The sequence below is a fragment of the Somniosus microcephalus genome, chromosome 19 (assembly GCF_052327205.1).
Source record: "Somniosus microcephalus isolate GS21.2 chromosome 19, FLI_Smic_1.0, whole genome shotgun sequence".
NCBI lineage: Eukaryota > Metazoa > Chordata > Chondrichthyes > Squaliformes > Somniosidae > Somniosus > Somniosus microcephalus.
This window is the reverse complement of record NC_141005.1, coordinates 39117364-39137137: the sequence shown is the minus strand read 5'-3', so window position 1 is coordinate 39137137 and position 19774 is coordinate 39117364. Positions and strand designations below refer to the sequence as shown.

At 44.2% G+C, this 19774-nt stretch overlaps 1 protein-coding gene across 1 annotated transcript in view; it reads right to left on the bottom strand.

Annotated features, from left to right (window-relative positions):
- Positions 1-15184: 15184 nt before the first annotated feature.
- The window catches only part of setd1ba (SET domain containing 1B, histone lysine methyltransferase a), a 194105-nt gene continuing 189515 nt past the window's right edge, over positions 15185-19774 (bottom strand). Inside the window, exons 18-19 of the mRNA XM_085961635.1 lie at positions 19633-19770; positions 15185-17591 (exon numbers count right to left, since the gene is read on the bottom strand). Of these exons, the coding sequence (XP_085817761.1) occupies positions 17418-17591; positions 19633-19770 (312 nt within the window). The 3' untranslated portion in view covers positions 15185-17417. The remainder of the gene's footprint in view (positions 17592-19632; positions 19771-19774) is intronic.

Here is a 19774-nt window from a genome sequence, read left to right as displayed (position 1 = left end):
ACATCCGTGGAGAGAAAATAGAGTCAATGTTTCGGGGCAAACCATTTGTCAAGACTGGAAAAGCACAGGAAATGAAATAGATTAAGAGGCCAGGCTGGGAGAAAACAAAAGAGAAGTGAAGAGACATTAAGAGGTATTCAAAACGAGACGAGATGGTGATAGGACAAGTGGAGACAAAAGATGGCTCTAGATTAGGTGTGAATTGCGCTGGCAGAATGGGAGACAGCTGCCATGTGGGAGAGAGAAAAGGGGGGGGCCAAAACAAAGGTGTGGATAAAAAATAAGTAAAAATGTAATGGGGGCCGAGTTTATGATCTGAAATTGTTGAACTCGATATTGAGTCCGGAAGGCTGTAAAGTGCCTAATCTCCCCGGAGCCTGGTATTGGTATTGATGATCCGAGGTGACCCAGACCCAGAGCGAGCAGCCACCCCCGGAGTGGCAAAGGGCAATGGGGCGTAGGGCGATGACGGACAGACCGGCGCCACTCGCGCTCTGTGCATCACAGCAATCACGTTGACAAATCGGGCCAACAGTAACCCATTCCACCCTCTCCCCCTGCACCATGGACAGGTCAGGCCAACAGTAACCCATTCCACCCTCTCCCCCTGCAGCATCGACAGGTCGGGACTACAGTAACCCATTCCACCCTCTCCCCCTGCACCATCGACAGGTCGGGACTACAGTAACCCATTCCACCCTCTCCCCCTGCACCATGGACAGATCAGGACTACAGTAACCCATTCCACCCTCTCCCCCTGCACCATGGACAGGTCAGGCCAACAGTAACCCATTCCACCCTCTCCCCCTGCACCATGGACAGGTCAGGCCAACAGTAACCCATTCCACCCTCTCCCCCTGCAGCATCGACAGGTCGGGACTACAGTAACCCATTCCACCCTCTCCCCCTGCACCATCGACAGGTCGGGACTACAGTAACCCATTCCACCCTCTCCCCCTGCACCATGGACAGGTCGGGACAACAGTAACCCATTCCACCCTCTCCCCCTGCACCATGGACAGGTCAGGACTACAGTAGCCCATTCCACCCTCTCCCCCTGCACCATGGACAGGTCAGGACTACAGTAACCCATTCCACCCTCTCCACCTGAACCATTGACAGATCAGGACTACAGTAACCCATTCCACCCTCTCCACCTGCACCATGGACAGGTCGGGCCAACAGTAACCCATTCCACCCTCTCCCCCTGCACCATGGACAGGTTGGGACTACAGTAACCCATTCCACCCTCTCCCCCTGCAGCATCGACAGGTCGGGACTACAGTAACCCATTCCACCCTCTCCCCCTGCACCATGGACAGGTCGGGACTACAGTAACCCATTCCACCCTCTCCCCCTGCACCATTGACAGGTCGGGACTACAGTAACCCATTCCACCCTCTCCCCCTGCACCATGGACAGGTCGGGACTACAGTAACCCATTCCACCCTCTCCCCCTGCACCATGGACAGGTCGGGACTACAGTAACCCATTCCACCCTCTCCCCCTGCACCATGGACAGGTCGGGCCAACAGTAACCCATTCCACCCTCTCCCCCTGCACCATGGACAGGTCGGGACTACAGTAACCCATTCCACCCTCTCCCCCTGCACCATGGACAGGTCGGGACTACAGTAACCCATTCCACCCTCTCCCCCTGCAGCATTGAGAGGTCGGGACTACAGTAACCCATTCCACCCTCTCCCCCTGCACCATGGACAGGTCGGGACTACAGTAACCCATTCCACCCTCTCTCCCTGCAGCATTGACAGGTCGGGACTACAGTAACCCATTCCACCCTCTCCCCCTGCAGCATTGACAGGTCGGGACTACAGTAACCCATTCCACCCTCTCCCCCTGCACCATGGACAGGTCAGGACTACAGTAACCCATTCCACCCTCTCCCCCTGCACCATTGACAGGTCAGGACTACAGTAACCCATTCCACCCTCTCCCCATGCAGCATTGACAGGTCGAGACTACAGTAACCCATTTCACCCTCTCCCCCTGCAGCATCGACAGGTCGGGCCAACAGTAACCCATTCCACCCTCTCCACCTGCAGCATCGACAGGTCGGGACTACAGTAACCCATTCCACCCGCTCCCCCTGCACCATGGACAGGTCGGGACTACAGTAACCCATTCCACCTTCTCCCCCAGCAGCATTGACAGGTCGGGACAACAGTAACCCATTCCACCCTCTCCCCGTGCACCATGGACAGGTCAGGACGACAGTAACCCATTCCACCCTCTCCCCCTGCACCATGGACAGGTCGGGACTACAGTAACCCATTCCACCCTCTCCCCATGCACCATGGACAGGTCGGGACTACAGTAACCCATTCCACCCTCTCCACCTGCACCATGGACAGGTCGGGACTACAGTAACCCATTCCACCCTCTCCCCCTGCACCATGGACAGGTCGGGACTACAGTAACCCATTCCACCCTCTCCCCCTGCACCATGGACAGGTCGGGACTACAGTAACCCATTCCACCCTCTCCCCCTGCACCATGGACAGGTCGGGACTACAGTAACCCATTCCACCCTCTCCCCCTGCACCATGGACAGGTCGGGACTACAGTAACCCATTCCACCCTCTCCCCCTGCACCATGGACAGGCCGGGACTACCGTAACCCATTCCACCCTCTCCCCCTGCAGCATTGACAGGTCGGGCCAACAGTAACCCATTCCACCCTCTCCCCCTGCACCATGGACAGGTCAGGACTCCCCCACTTCCCCTCCCCATCTCCCCCTCGCATCATGACCAATGGTGGAATTGTGCCTCGATCGATGCCTGCTGCCTCCAACATGGAAGATGGAGCTAAGGCTTTTTTATTCGCAGTTGAAAGAAATGTTGAATTTAAACTCCTCTGTGTTGTGAAAGAAAATAAAATAATTTTATTTTGATACTAAAGTGTGTTGGGAATTGTCATTCTGAGAAGAATATGTATTTTTCTCCCAGAGTGAGTGATCCCATCCTATTCCATTCCCCCACTCCTTAACCCGGAGATGGGGATGGAGCGTGGGCGGGAGTTACTCACACGTTGCACTTTTAACCCCCCGCCCGGCCCTCTCCCACCCATCAAAGGGGGGGGATTTAGTTTAAAATCGAGGCCTTTGTCTCTAAATTGGACATCGACCTGCAAAAGGCCAGTAAACCTGTGTTATATCTTTTGCAGGCTTTGCATAAAACATTCCTGGACAATAGCCACACACCAAACTGACCTAAGCATTGGGAAAAGGAAGTAAATGTATCATATGGAACAGTGAGCTGGCTGAGTGTGGTGGGTTAAAACATTGGCCCAGAAATTCGGGTCAGGGACTTCCCGCGGGTGCAAGCCCCCGAACTGCACGTACCTACCGCGCCGGCCGTTGAGCTGTGGGCCTACGTGGGATTCCGATCCTGGGCCTCCTCCAACTGCCGGCGCGCAGTGCTTGCATATCCCAGGGGCGCAGTTAGTTCGATGCGTCCCCTGGGATCACGTGGGCCATGGAGAGACAATGGTAGCAGGGAATGCTTCATTCAGAAGTTTGACAGGAAGAGCTGTCAAACCTATAAATATTTTAAGCCCCAAAACATCACTAAAACTTCAAATAATTTTTTTTTTTAATCACATTTTTAAAATAACTATAAATTACATGAAATAACTATTTTAAACAATAATTTAAATTTTTGAAAAAAAGAATTACATTTTCTAACGGGGCTAAAAATAAACTTATCTTTAAAGTATTTATAAAAATAATAAACCTGTGGAAAAAATGTTTTAATTTTAATTAATTCACCACTTACCTTGTTAAAAGCAGGCCTTGCACCTGCTTTTTAAAAGTGTAACTGCTGGAGACTTACCCTCCTGGAGAAATCTGCAAAAAAAACGTCAGTTCCAGGCGCACACGCTGCCTCTCCGGCGCACGCGTTCCACCTGTCAACCCCTTCTTTCAGGGGAGCAGAAGTGCCGGTTTCCCACGCATGTGCAGTGCATGTACGAAACCGGCACTTTTGTTGGGCCTACGCGTGAGTACCCCATGCATACTCACACATTGGGACCCGAATTTCTGGGCCATTGAATTTGTTTGTTTCAGCGATTGGCAAAGATGCCTGCGTAGATTTGTTGCAGCCTAACTCACAAGAGGTAGAAACTGCACCATGTGAAGTTACTGTATTTGGATCCATTCTGTATTGGTAACAATATAACTGGAGGTAGTTTCTCCAGAGATTTGCAAAAAGAAGCAATTTCAGGTGAATGTCAACAAGACAGTCTGAAACGCCAAGGACCAAAACAGGGCTGGCACAGACTTGCCTTCTGAATCCTTGTGCCATTCTGACCTTCGGATACATACGTTTATCTGTTTGACCATTGCACGTCTACTCTTTATCAGAGATATTAATACATCCAAAGAGATATGGTCAAAACTGTGGCAAATGGATTTCAATGTAGGCAAATGTAAGGTCATCCACTGAGAGTAATTTCTAAATGGTGACAAGCTAGAAATAATGGAAGTCCAAAGAGACTTGGGGGGTCCATGTACATAGATCGTTAAAATGTCATGGGCAGGTACAGACTGTAATCCATTTATTTCAGCGAGGAGGCACTGAGGCAAACTGTACAACTCACCGCTGTCTGGGTGAAATCAGCTGACTCAAGGCAGACCTGGGATACAACCTGAGTCCACGCTGGTCTGTCTGATCAGCCGGGAATCGTATCCCCTGAACCATCTGTCAATCTCCAATTCCTGATCAATTTGTCACAAACCTACAACAGCAGAGCTCCGGTGCAAATCCTTGTGGCAAACTGCTTCATCACCACTCGGAATAGGGAGAGGAGGAGGAGGACAACATTACTCTAGTCAAGCATCCCAAGGCACTTCACAGGAACATAACCTGACAAAATTTGACACCAAGCCAAAGAAGGAGACATTAGGACAGGTGACCAAAAGCTTTTTTTTATTCGTTTATGGGATCTGGGTGTCGCTGGCAAGGCCAGCATTTATTGCCCATCCCTAATTGCCCTTGAGAAGGTGGTGGTGAGCCGCCTTCTTGAACCGCTGCAGTCCGTGTGGTGAAGGTACTCCCACAGTGCTGTTAGGGAGGGAGTTCCAGGATTTTGACCCAGCGACGATGAAGGATCGGCGATATACTTCTAAGTCAGGATGGTGTGTGACTTGGAGGGGAACTTGGAGGTGGTGTTGGTCAAAGAGGTAGGTTTTAAGGAGTGTCTTAAAGGAGGAAAGAGAGGTAGAGAAGCAGAGAGGTTTAGGGAGGGAATTCCAGAGATGAGGGCCTAAGCATGGAGGGCTGGAGGAGGTTACAGAGATTGGGAGGGGTGAGACCATGAGTGAGCAGGAAGGTGCAGGAACAGGCCATTGGTGAATGCTGCTCAGACTGAACACAGCGGTCACCTCCTGTGCCAGAAACACACAGGAAAGAGGCTGTTTACTTCATCTTATCTTACAGATTGCAGTTTTCAGGTGACATCATCAGGCATGCACACGTCCTTAATTTGGTCTTATCTTACAAATTGCAGCTCTCCTGCTTGCTGTTGTCCTGCTGCATTTTCCCTGCTGTCTCTCACCATCCTTTAATATTTTTCCTGGAGTGTTTTGAATGCTGTGCTTTTTCCCGCTGTACCAATCCCCTTGTGATAATGGATTACGTTTCCTAAACGCCTGTCCCTCTTCAGCATCTTCGAAAATCACAGGACCATGCGCGGCTTGGAAGAGGCTGAAGAACCCAGTTTTGACTTTGACCACTATAATCTGTACATAAGGCTACTACAGATTTCAAATTATGTCCCTGACAAAGAAAAATTATTCATTTTACGCAAGGAAGTTTAGTGAGCAAGCAGATTTCATCCAAGTCCATAAAAGGCATTAAAATCAGGACAGGTGACCAAAAGCTTGATCAAAGAGGTAGGTTTTACGGAGCATCTTAAAAGAGGTAGAGAGGCAGAGAGGTTTACGGAGGGAATTCCAGAGCTTCGGACTCTAGATTAAAATTGGGGAGGCGCAAGAGGCCAGAATTGGAAGAGTGCAGAGATCTCAAAGGATTGTAGGGCCAGAGGAGGCTACAGAGTTAGGGAGGGGCGAGGCCATGGAGGGATTTGAAAACAAGGATGAGGATTTTAAAATGATAACGGAACTGCAGGAAACTAATTTCTCGCGCCTGCGCAGTTCAAGTTTAATGCCGTGATATCATATTCAGCGACTTAAGCCTCTTCAGCGCTTTCCAGGTCACGCATGCGTCCTGCGATTTTCAAGGTAAAAAAAATGTAAGCCGCGTAAAGATGGCAGCTGTGTGGTTGTTCCAGAAAGAGTAACAGTGAAAAAGCAGAGCGAGGCCGGCCTGCGAGTTTAATTTGGACGTCATATTAAAAAAAGTAAATTAAAGAAAATAGTTTAACCTCTAATTGATCTGATCTGCCAAAAAAAACAATTACACTATAATTGACCTGTGACAGTTACACTTTGTGGTCTTAAAGGGACACAATGAGTTACACAAATACAGTTCAGCAACCGAATGAGGCATTGTGTGTCGCACATTCATCCTGAAAAACAGTGTATTCTCTCATCTACCACGGGCAGCACCAAGGGAGATACACTAGTTCATTAAAGTTGATTTATTTCCATTGAAACACACTACAATGTATCTTGGCAACTATATGTGTGGTTGTAATGTTTCCGGCTCCTAATTCCGCCCCCCGGGGCCCCCCCCAGATCAGAAAGCATAACTGTAGATGGATAGAATTCTTTAGGTTATTATATATTCCTTATACTTAGAAAATATTTCCAAGATCATAGCAGTTTTTATATTCCTAATCATGATATTTATTCTTTATTTTAAATTATCTTGAACAATTCAAAATAGGTAGAATAAAAGCTTTACACATCCAAACCGAGCCAAATCCCTTAACTGACAATTCCCTATTGTAATGTTTGTACTGAGGTTTTTTAGGCAGGTATTACTACCCAAAGAAGTTATGTTTTATATAATATGCACAGTACAAATGACTAAACTATTAAAAAAAACTAACTACCTCTTTTTTCTTCATTGAAATTAGATTTTCCCGATAATGTGAGGAATCAGCACTGGGAAGTACTGCATCAGGAATGGAACAAAATAATCTAAAGGACTGGAGTGTTCAAGTTTCATTAAATTATAACTCAAGCCTAATTATTGTTGTTTCTATTTGGTCCAAATAAATAAATATGTTGGTAGCAAAAAAAAACTAGAGGTAGCGTACATAAAATTTCAAGAAGAGGTATTCATGCAACTTCCCTTTAATTGGCGATATTGTGATTCCTGAGCCATCCCTATGTGACTCTTCCTGCTCCCATATACTACAAAAGAGCTCTGGAGTGCCAGTTCAGTTTACCTAAAGATACCTTGCAAAGTTAATTGCTCTCCCTGCAAAACCTGATTGCACAGCACAGTGTGTGGAGAATGAAGAACCAACAAGCTAGATCATTTTTCTTCTACAGATTGCAACCTCCAAACAGTGCTGGAGATTAGCCAAATAGTAAGTGGAATGAGCTCCTATTAGGCGATTGAATGCTTCAGGCCCCTGGACAAAACTATTAAATATGGGGGGGAAAATTCAGTTGTTTGCGCCTCCTGTTAGCACCTTAAGAGGGCGCTAATGCGGCGCAAAGCAACTAGTGCGCGGGCGCGGCGATGTTTGCATCGCTCGCGAAATTAACTAGACATTTTGCGGCAGCGCTAAACACTACCGCCACGACCTCCTGCGCCGGCAGATTGTGACGACAGTTGAGTGCGCAACACCCCGGTAGCGCCCCAGACCGGATATTGAGTGGCACCCCCTGCCTTACCGCCTGCCGCTAGCAACGACAGGTTGAGGGAGCGTTTTGCAGTCAGAAAGGGACTAGGGGAGCGCTATTTAAAGGCGACCGCTTCCTGCCTTTTTTTGTTGGTGACGTTTTTGCACCACACATTCTGAGAGCGAGAGAGACTTCTGGAGAGATTCAACGCTGTGTGAAGGAGTTTTGGGTACTGAGCAACACTTTGCAGGTTCATTTTGATTTGCCCTTGCTTTGCCAGCGCTCTGAGGTAGCGCCTCGCTCCTCGGCCTTTGCGCCTTAAGACAGGTGTGAAGCACCTGATTTAGTGCTCCAATCACCTCCAGGGGCGATAAAAGCCAAGTTTGCCATCGGAGGCGATAATTAGTGCCAGGCGCTAAACTTTGCGCACGGCCGATAATGGTGCCCCAAACGGGACGATACTGAATTTTTCCCCATAATGTTTTTCATGCTTGCTATGTCTAAGCAATAATGCTTGTTAAAAGTAAGCGCATTACTCCATATTACATATTACAGATATTGTTAACAAACCCTTGTTTCAATAATACCCATGAGTGAAACTGGTGGATTGACCCTACACTAACCCAAAAGGTCTTTTATTAGGAAGATTCTGAAAATGCAAGATGCACGCCATAAACCACCTGGCAAACAAACAACCTGCTCTGAATTTGAATCGCCACCATGACAGGGAGCCACCTTTCACCAGGAGGTGATGGCTGTAACAAATTGTCTTGGAACACCACCTCAGATCTGGAGCTGACCCTTTTTGATGGCTGCTGAATTCAAGGTGTTGCATGAAGTTCTTTGTTACCATCTCTGTGGGTCAGCATTGCAGCTTGCCAGCAAGGAGGTGCATCCTAGTCAAACCACAGTTGACCATTACTGTCACTGCATGTGCCAGCCCTGTACTGCATGGTAGCAGAAAATGGCACAACATTGCATCTGCCTCTCTGCTGACCCAGATCTTCAGAGAATTCCCTGTGGTGATTGCCAGGTATATGTGCCAGGACTGGCAGAAATGGTTGGTGGCATCTTAGCAGGAGTAGCCAATCAGCTAACATTGACTGTTGATCACCCTGGCATGCCTTCTTTCATGCAGTGCTACTGAAAGCATAACAAAACTATGATTGGGGTGCTTCTAAGGAACCATCAAACACTACAGTTAGTTAGGCACTCGCATATTTTAGTGATGGAATTAGGAGTCTGCTGGCGCATTTTCCTTTAGGAAGAGGAGTTTCCACCAGCCTTACGTGTCAAGGCCAGGTTATTACACCTCTCTACAGGTGTGGGTGTGTGGGTATCAGCAGATGGAAACAGGGCAACTCTCATGCAGCCTGACCTGCCTGGCAGGCAGGCGTTTGCTGAGGATAGTTTGCAGAAAGGAGGAAATCAGTCCAGATTTCGAGGCCCTTTCCTGATCCGAATGAATTTGCTTAATGAGTATAGATTACTGAAAGCTATCTCAGCTACCATTATATGCACCAAATGAGGATTCCTCAGGTGGTTGGATGAGACCAGATCACAAGGATGCAGTCTGAAAATGCAGGTAGATCCCTTTACTGGTCTCATAGATCCAGACATCTGTTGTGATCATTTCCCATCTGGCTGTGAAATGTCTTAAGCAGCCTCCCTATACTTGGGTCCTTGGAGATATAGGAGAGTTACTAATGGAGGGGCAGAGTTGGGTCTGGTCCCATGGAGAACTATGCAGGCTCTAGTGTGATAGGTTTTCATATTGATATACTGCCCTGAAGCCATGAAAGGGCTGGTATCGCTGCCTTGGTCTGTAGATGTGAGAAGGTCTCTCCTGATGTGCCAGACCTGAAATGAACTTGGAGGTTCTGTCTGTGACATCTTTGGTCCTCCAATGGCTCTTTCACTTACCTGTCAAAAAGCCCCTTGCCTTTACCAGACAGTGCATTCCAGATCATAACAATTTTTTTCCTTATGTTGCCTCTGGTTCTTTTGCCAATGACCTTAAATCTGTGTCCTCTGGTAACCGACCCTTCTGACACTGGAAACAGTTTCTCCTTATTTACTCTATCAAAACCCTTCATGATTTTGAACATCTCTATCAAAACTCCCTTTAACCTTCTCTGCTCTAAGGAAGAAAATCGCAGTTTCTCCAGATAACTGAAATTTTTCATCCCTGGTACCATTCTAGTGAATCTCCTCTGTACCCTCTCTAAGGCCTTAACATCCTTCCTAAAGTGTTGTGCTCAGAATTGTGCACAATATTCCAGCTGGGGCCTAACCAGGGATTTATAAAGATTTAGCATAACTTCCTTGCTTTTGTACTCTATGGGCGCGATCTTGCCAGCCCTGGGGAGGTGGGTTTGGAGGCAGAACTGCCGGGAAAATGGCAGAATCTGGGGGCGGGTGCCCATCCTGCCCCCAACCCGCCTCCGTGCCATCTTCCCAGGAGGCGGGTACCCGACCTGCGCCGGGTCCCGTCTCCTGGAGACAGGAAAGGGGATTACAGACACTTAACTGCCTGTTAACAGATAGTTAACAGGCAGATAAGAGGATTATCCCCATTTTACCCACACAAGTGCGGGCTTCCCGAAGGCTGCTAACCCCGTCAGGTTTACTGAGGCAAGCAGTGGGTCTGCGGGGGTCGGAGGGGTGCAAAACTGCGCTGTGAAGGTAAGTGATGGGTGCAAGTGTGGAGAGGTGAGTGGAAAGTGATAGAAAAAGTTTACTTACCTTTGTTTCTTCCTGCAGGCTTCAATCGTTGGGGATACGGAGAGTCTTGCATCTCCGCGGCAGAGATGGCAGATGGCTGCTGCATTCTCCAATGCAACAACCATCTAATTTCTGCTAAAGAGGTTTGATGAGTCTTGAATAAAAGAACTCATCAAACTACAGAGAATGTCAGTGTTTGACAGCTTCACAGATGAAACATCATACGCTGACGTTCTCTGTAACCGGCTTCCCTTTAATTGACCTACTAAGCCCGCTGGGCGGGCTCAACAAGGTCAATCAAGGGAAAATAACATGGGTTGGCCAGAAGTCGATGGAGGTGGGACTAAAACCCGACAAGTGGGAGTCCCGCCTCCAAAAGCTCCCCATTGACAAAATCCAGCCCTATGCTTCTATTTATAAAGCCAAGGACCCCATCTGCCTTTTTAACAGCCTTCTCAACTTGTCCTGCCACCTTCAAAGATTTGTGTACCTACACCCCCAGGTCTCTGCTCCTGCACCCCCTTTAATATTGTATTATTTAGTTTATATTTCCTCCCCTCATTCTTCCTACCAAAATGAATCACTCCACATTTCTCTGTGTTAAATTACATCTGCCATGTGTCTGCCCATTTCACCAGTCTATCTATGTCCTCCTAAAGTCTGTTACTATCCTCCTCACTGTTTATTACATTTCCGAGTTTAGTTTTGAAATTATGCCTTGTTTACCCAAGTCTGGGTCATTTATATCAAAAAGAGCAGTTGTTCCAATGTCGACCCCTGGGGGACACCACTGCACACTTCCGTCCAGTCTAAAAAAACAACCGTTCACCACTACTTTCTGTTTTCTGTTGTTTAGCCAGTTTCGTAGCCACTCAGCCACTGTGCATTTAATCCCATGGGCTTCAATTTTGCTATCAAGTCTATTATGTGGTACTTTATCAAACACCTTTTGAAAGTCCATATACACAACATCAACCCTCTCCATTACTTCATCAAAGAATTCAATCAAGTTTAGTCAAATATAATTTGCCTTTAACAAATCCATGCTGGCTTTCATTAACCCATATTTTTCCAAGTGCCAATCAATTTTGTCCCAGATGAATGTCTCTAAGAGTTTCCCCATGACCGTGTACGTTAGGCTGATTGGCCTATAGTTGCCGGGTAAATCCCTCTCCCCTTTTTTGAACAGTTCTCCCTTGTACTTTTTGTATTCAGCTGGACTCTCTACTGAATTATGAACCCAACATTTATCATAAGCCTCCTTTTTTTGTTTCATTTTCATCACTATATCTTTAGTCATCCAGGGAGCTCTAGCTTTGGATGCCCTTTCCCCCTTGTGGGAATGTGTCAAATCTGTACCCAAACTATTTCCTCTTTGAAGACCCCCCATTGCTCATTTACTGTTTGACCTGCCAGTCTTTGATTCCAATCCACCTGGGCCAGATCCCCTGTCAACTCACTGAACTTTACCCTCCTCCAGTTGAGTATTTTCACATTTGATTTTTCCTTGTCCTTTTCCATAACTACTCTAACCCTAATAATAGTGATCCCAGTTTCCCAAATGCTCTCCCACTGAAACATGCTCCACTTGCCCCATTTCATTCCCCAGAACCAGATCCAGCACTGCTTCCTTCCTCGTTGGGCTGGAAACATACTGACCAAGAAAGTTCTCCTGTACACATTTCAGGAATTCCTCCCCCTCTTTGTTATTTTCCCAGTCTATATTAGAATAATTGAAGTCCCTTATTATCACTTTCTAAAGTTCTTGCATCTTTCTGCAATTTGCCTGAAAATATGCTTCTTCCCACTATTTGGTGGCCTATACTATACACCCAGTAGTGTAATAGCACCTCAATATTCCTCAATTCTAACTAACCAAATAGATTCTGTCTTTGAACCCTCAAGTGCCTCATCCCTTTCTTGAGCTGTAACAACATTTTTGGTCAATAGTTCCACCCCCTCCTTTTTTTTCATCCCTATCTTTCCTGAATACATTGTAGCCAAGAATATTAACTGCCCATTCCTCCCCTTGCTAGAGCCAGGTCTCTGTTATTGTCACTATAACATAATTCCATGTGGCTACTAGTGCCTGAAGATCACCAACCTCATTTACCATACTCCATGCATTTAGCATGTGTACTCTAAACCCATCTTAGTCTGCCTCGCATTTACCCCCATCTGATCCCTCCTATTTCTGAACTATTCTTGTCTCTCCCAATCCTTGCATCTTTTATTTCCTTTCTAATGCTTCACCCTGGTGCCCCTCCCCCTGCCAAATTAGCTCTCGTGTGTTGACTGCAGCCTATTTCATTGAGATAGTCTGAAGAAGGTCCTTGATGGGGATAGAGGTAGGCATTGATCTCTGATAGACCTGTGGGTTGTCTTTATCACAGCTTTGAGCTGGATGTGTGCGGGTGAGAAAACCCAGTCCAATGGATTTGTTAATAAACCTGTACTGTTCCCTGCACAAAGTTCCACCTGTCCCAGGAGTCCAGCAGTGTGGACTCACACTTGGCTGGATCAGGTTCTGCTTCTGTATGCATGCTATCCAGCGGAACACTGGAAGAGTCACTGCAGTGGCCCATGAGGCACATAACAGGAGTGTGGTAGCACATTGGGTTCAATCTACTTTGGTTGTCGCTGGAGGCTATTTACAAAAGTGCTTTCAAACTTCCTGAGCAACTTCAACAGGAGGTGTTGAAGACAAGCCCCTAAATGTCAAAACATAGAACTTATAGGAAATCCTAAACAATGGCTCAACTTAATGTTCAGTGACATTCAGCCCATGGGTTACAACATTGAAAATGTCAAGCTCTAATGACATCCTGTGGCAACTAGTCAGTGAAGGATCATATGCCATCATCATATTTTAACATGTTCTGAGTTCATAATTTAGGCTGACTAGTGCAATACTGAGGGTGTGCTATTTTGAGTGGTGCCATCCTTTAGATATTGGCCTACGGTTTCCAATCATATCAACAGCAAACCCTTCATATTGATGAGTTATCTTCAGCATTGCACTAGGAAAACTTACATCAATATTTAAACTGAGGCCCCATCTGCCTGTTTCAGTGGTTCAGTTGGACATTGCTAGCACAGAACAACAACTGCATATGCCTACCTTAGAACAATCACTGCACTTCAAAATAATTCAATGTGTGAAGCACTGAGATATTTTGATATAATATACTATATAAATGCAAGCATTATTATTTATTAATGAGGTGGAACTCTCATTGGAGGGCCAGCCTTAGGAGATCAAGGTGGCAGATGCATGGGATCACAGCAGAAGACTGAGGTAGTCTAGTCAAGCAAGTGAAAAATATCAACGAAAGCCCAGTTGAACGATCCAAACTCAGGAATGTAGTAAAGGAAAACCTGAGGTTAAAAGTTGTTGGGAGGATAGGAAGGGTGGTAAAAAAAAACACTATTGCCATCTAACTAGGCTGTCAGCTTAGCTATATTTGCGATGCTGAGTCAGACAGTTGTGGGTTCACGGAAAGACTTGAGCACATAATTTATGCTGAGGTGCCATCTTTCAGATAAATTGTTAAACCGAGGCCTGCTTACATGGACATTAAAGGTCCCATGGCCCTGTTCGAAGAGCAGGGAAGTTTTCCCAGTGTTCTGGCCAATCAACACCACCAAAAAAAACCAACTGAACTGGTCATTTAATTCATCGTTGTTTGTGGGATCTTGCTGCGCACACATTGTCTGCCAAAGTTGCCTGCATAATAGTGACAGCAATTTGTTGGCTGTGAAATACTTCTGGAGGTCCTGAGAATGTGAAAGGTAATATATAAACATAAGTTCATTTTTTATCGTGAAATCTGTAAGGAAACCAAATCTAAAGATGAGAAAACAGCACTCGGTTGAAAAAGGCTTTTTCAAAGCAAATGCAATCCAACTAACAACTGAAGAGAGCAAGGGAATATTTCTTCTATGTTAGATGTAGCGAAAAAGTAACATGTGGAGGAAATCTCCCAGTACTGCTGCTGCATGGTATAGCCATGTAGAGTGGGAAGGAGAAGATCGTAGTGGCATCACAGTCGCCCAATCTAACCTTAGTATGGAGTATTATCGATGAATTAAAATTCAGTGTTTTGACATCCAATTATGAAATTTGAACAGTCTTGTAGGAATCAATTTACAAATTGATCCTCCCAAGATAGGCTGCTTCCATTTTAATTTCAGGATTCACATTACTGAAGCTCTCGAATTTCTTGGTCTTGGCCCGTGGCGTGCGAGCTACTGTTTAAAACACATCAAAATAATCTTTGTAAAGTTTTCTGGAATGCTCTTATTTGGCATCACAGAGTCCACCCTAAAATCTTTTAAAGGTGCAAATACTCCCCCAATTTTCCCAGTTGCTTATCTTACTCTATCTATATGGGTGATTTAATTAATGATATATTGTTTATGAATTTTCAGCCGTTTGGATCTGTAAAATAATACAAAACAGCTTTTCTAATTATAGCACCGACAGAGAAGCTTGTTTTGTTTATGATAGATAGGAAACAGCAAACCAGCTCAGGTGTTTAACCTGATAATTCAAATAAATCACTTAATCCGAGTCCAGAGGAGTGTAACAGATTGTTAAAAATGCAAATCAAATTCTAACAAATCTGTCCAAATCCTAAAGTATGAAAAATGACTTTTTCAGAATAAATGACAACATCCAGTTTATCTGTAAGAAAAGGTCAGTATATTTATGGATTGCTTTATAAAAGGTACTATCATACATTGTTACATAGTAATGAATTCACAAAAATATGAAGAAATATTTACAAGTAAAACACAACCACAGAACAGTTTCACTTTCATCAAAATGAGACATTTAACACAGTTTCTATTTGCACAAAACAAAAACACTCTTAAATTCATTTGATTCCATCTGGAAAGTTGCAAGCACAAAAGTAATCCCTACATCACCAAAGCAGAAACTGTCTAATAAAACAAAACCCTAGAGCTAACAAGTGTATTTCTTGTTCTTTCAAACCTTTTCACACATAGACCCCTCTGAAATTCACCAGGTCCCCCGCCCCCCCACTTCCCTGGAGAGAAAAAAAACCCAAACACTTTCAGGTTTAACCCTTTCACACACCTCTTCCGAGTTACAACCAGTCACTGGACAGCTTGTTCCCAGCAAAGTGATGAAGGAATTGTATTCGGTCAAGTGTTAAAGACTGATAAAAGAGACAAGATAGCTACAGAAACATCATAGGTTTATGAATAAATATATATTTTTTTTACGTGTAATGATTTCATTTAGAAATTATAATTTATTTGTGCTAGAATGATTAAATACAGTGATGATCAGAGAGCGAGTGTACATACATTGGTTTACGAGGATATATTGCCCAGGAAGCAATTGAATGAAATCTGGTAACCTGGTATCTATGAGTGAAAGGGTTAAAATAACAGCATCTGTACATTAGGAAAAAAACAAGCAAATGAGCTAGTTTTTAAATAATAACCCTTTATTAGGTACCGAGTGTCCCTTACAGTGTTGTTGAGAAAAAAATTACAGTGGATATTAAGGAGGAAAAAAAACTTTGATATCCAGTTTATGCTTGGCTAACACACATATAAGGGATGCCATTTTTTTTCTAATTTCTGTACACTCCTTTCTTCCTCCAAATAAATACAATTTGCACAGTAGGTATCAGAGATGAAAAAGCCTGACCTTAACATTTTCACTGTATTCCTTAATGCTTCCAATAAATCTAAGTAATTGATAGAGGTAATATTTATACAGAATTTACATGATACAAAGCTTGACACAAGCTGAAAAAATTGCTACCAGCTCATTGTTAAACATTTTTTTTTTTTTTTAATTTGCCTCCTCTAGTCAGAGCTGTATTTCAACAGCCCAAATTACAATATTCACTTTCTTAATAAATTATTTACAAGCTTTTGAAGTACAAAGGAACCAGCAAAATTCTTTTTATTTGAAAGGATATGTTTCTACAAGAAACAATGTTCAGAGAGGAGAAACCTGGGTGCGCTATGTACAAGATGCAACTTGATCGCAAAAAACTTTTTTTGTTGGTTTTCTTTTAAATGTTTACATGTTTGAAATGATCCCTGAAAACTTCACAAAAATTATAAATGAAATTTGTTGTGAAAATTCTGTCAGAGGTTAGAAAGTTTTTTTGTTTTTTTTTCTTGTAGATAGAAATTACTTTGTACAATATAAACAACAGGATGAGAGCTCTCCTGGCTAGGGATACCCACTCGAGCACAAAAAAACCCTGGAATTTTATACAGAGAAGGTGATTACCAATAGTCACGTGCAAGTCTGTAAGCGAATAGTGCACAAAGCCTCCATAGGCCAAACCCTAGTGCATTAGCACAAAAATAAAAATTCGCTAAGCCAGCGTATCTACAATTTGCAAAAAAAAAGTTACAACTAAAATACATAAAGGAAAGGAAGGGGAATAAAGCATTAAAAAAAGCACCAAACTTAGACTAGACGAACAGGATGCTACTGCCGAGGCCTCAAATTCCCATCAACTACTTTAATTAGCTTAGTAGAAATGTAGTTTGAGCTGCAAACCATAAACCTTTTCAAGTATTCAATGGTCACTTCTTCGCATTTCTGTTTTTTTTTAATGTAAAAAAGAACTCAAAAGAAAAAGTAGCAGCAATCAATTAGGCAGAAGGAAAAAGTGTGGGGACCCTGCTCCACGGCATGGGACCTGGGGAGGAAGAACTGGTATTGTACTAGTTTACTGTGACACAAAGTGGTAAACACCTTTCTTTCCAGAGGAAGAACACCTGAATCCTAAATGCAGTCCCAACACTTATGTGCGTTTTAGCCTTAGGTTCAGCAGAAGTGCGAATTGTTGGTTTGGCAAGTGCAACCACATCTAGGTTACTGCTCTCAAATGGAGCATCTCAGACCAGACCCTTTCAATTGAGGGTTCCTCTACAGTGTTCTGCACCACACAGACATGGAATTTTCACATCTTCAATGGGGAATTTGTAGTCGTACGTGATCTCCTCGTTCACATTTATTTGCTGTTTGGAATAAATCACTATCTTCTTTTGCGACTCCACTGTGATGACTTTAGCGTAGCAATTAGGCTGTTTACAGAGAACAGGAATTCACAGTTAGGAAGGTCAGTACAGTAGTTTTGTGACAGTTTGTTATAGGGGTTTCCTTCTATGCCAAGGTTGGAGGTCCAAGACACATTTAGTGCTAGCAGTTACATTTCTTTAATGGGAGTCCTAGCACTATTCTCTCAATATGAAGAGAACATCCATTAATAATTTGCATAAATCATTGCTGTACATAAGAACTGGGAGCAGGAGTAGGCCATTTGGCACTTCAAGCCTGCTCCGCCATTCAGTAAGATCATGGCTGATCTTCTATCTCATCTCCACTTTCCTGCACTATCCCCATATCCCTAGATTCCCTTAATATTCAAAAATCTATCAATCTCGGTCTTGAATATAGTCAACGACTGAGCCTCCACAGCCCTCTGGGGTAGAGAATTCCAAAGATTCACCACCCTCTGAGTGAAGAAATTTCTCCTCATCTCAGTCCTAAATGGCCGACCCCTTATTCTGAGACTGTGACCCCTGGTTCTAGACTCCCCAGCCAGGGGAAACATCCTCCCTGCATCTACCCTGTCAAGCTGAGATCACCTCTCATTCTTCTAAACTCTAGAGAATATAGGACTAGTCTACTCGATCTCTCCTCATAGGACAATCCCCCCATCCCAGGAATCAGTCTGGTGAACCTTCGTTGCACTCCCTCTATGGCAAGTATATCCTTCCTTAGGTAAGGAGACCAAAACTGTACACAATACTCCAATGTGGTCTCACCAGGGCCCTATATAATTGCAGTAAGATGTCTTTACTCTTATACTCAAATCCTCTTGTAATAAAGGCCAACATACCACTTGCTTTCCTAATTGCTTTCTGTACCTGCATGTTAACTTTCAGTGATTCGTATTAAACATTCAAGTCTAAAAATAAATTTAGTTGACTCCTGATGTGTTGTACATCCCTCTGGCTCAGTTAAAATGTAAACTTGAGCTTAGACTTTAAAAAGTACTTTTATTGTATGGCACCTAAGTAAACGTAAGGTTCTGGTTTCTCAGTTAGGTCTCAGCAGCTTAGACCCGTGAATTGCATTTCTGTAGATTCTTGCATGCTAGTTATGAGTAATGCAATTACTTGTGTTGCTGTTACTGCAACATTAAATGCAAAGTTGTGCCAATCTATCGGTTTCTTTAAAAAAAAACCTGCATATGATTTAATATTCATTGTAATGCCAGGGGTTTGAGTATAAAAGCAGGGAAGTCCTGCTACAACTGTACAAGGTATTGGTGAGACCGTACCTGGAGTGCTGCGTACAGTTTTGGTCTCCTTATTTAAGGAAGGATATACTTGCATTGGAGGCAGTTCAGAGACAATTCACTCGGTTGATTCCAGAGATGAGGGGGTTGCCTTATGAAGAAAGGTTGAGCAGGCTGGGCCTATACTCATTGGAATTTCGAAGAATGAGAGGTGATCTTATTGAAACATATAAGATACTGAGGGGGCTCAACAAGGTAGATGCAGAGAGGATGTTTCCCCTCATGGGAAAATCTAGAACTTGGGGGCATAGTTTCAGAATAAAGGGTCGCCCTTTTAGAACTGAGATGAGGAGGAATTTCTTCTCTCAGAGGGTCGTAAATCTGTGGAATTCTCTGCCCCAGAGAGCTGTGGAGGCTGGGTCATTAAATACATTTAAGGTGGAGATAGACAGATTTTTGCAAGATAAGGGAGTGAAGGGCTATGGGGAGCGGGCGGGGAAGTGGCTTTGAGCCCAAGGTCAGCCATGATCTTATTGAATGGCGGAGCAGGCTCAAGGGGCCAAGTGGCCTATTCCTGCTCCTATTTCTTATGTTCAAATCAAAGTTTTGCAGCTGCTGCCTGGCCTGCTGAGTGTTTCTAGCATTTTCTGATTATATTTCAAAGTTTGGCAGAGTTTACCATAAGCAAGTTACTGATCATTTGATACAGTATCTAGATTAGAATATCTAAATATTCAAGTCAAATTAATACTAGTAGTAATCTTTCTGTTAAATGTTAAAAATGTAATACTTGAAGACTTCTAACAAATATAAGTACTTACATTGCAGCTATGATTGATAAATCTGGCAAAATTGCCACATTTTGTAGCATCAATAATGGAATCGTGGTCTACCCTGAACATGTAGCTACTTCCAATTCCCTCATCTTCATATCGCTTTTCTCGCATGTCTGCAATAACCTGA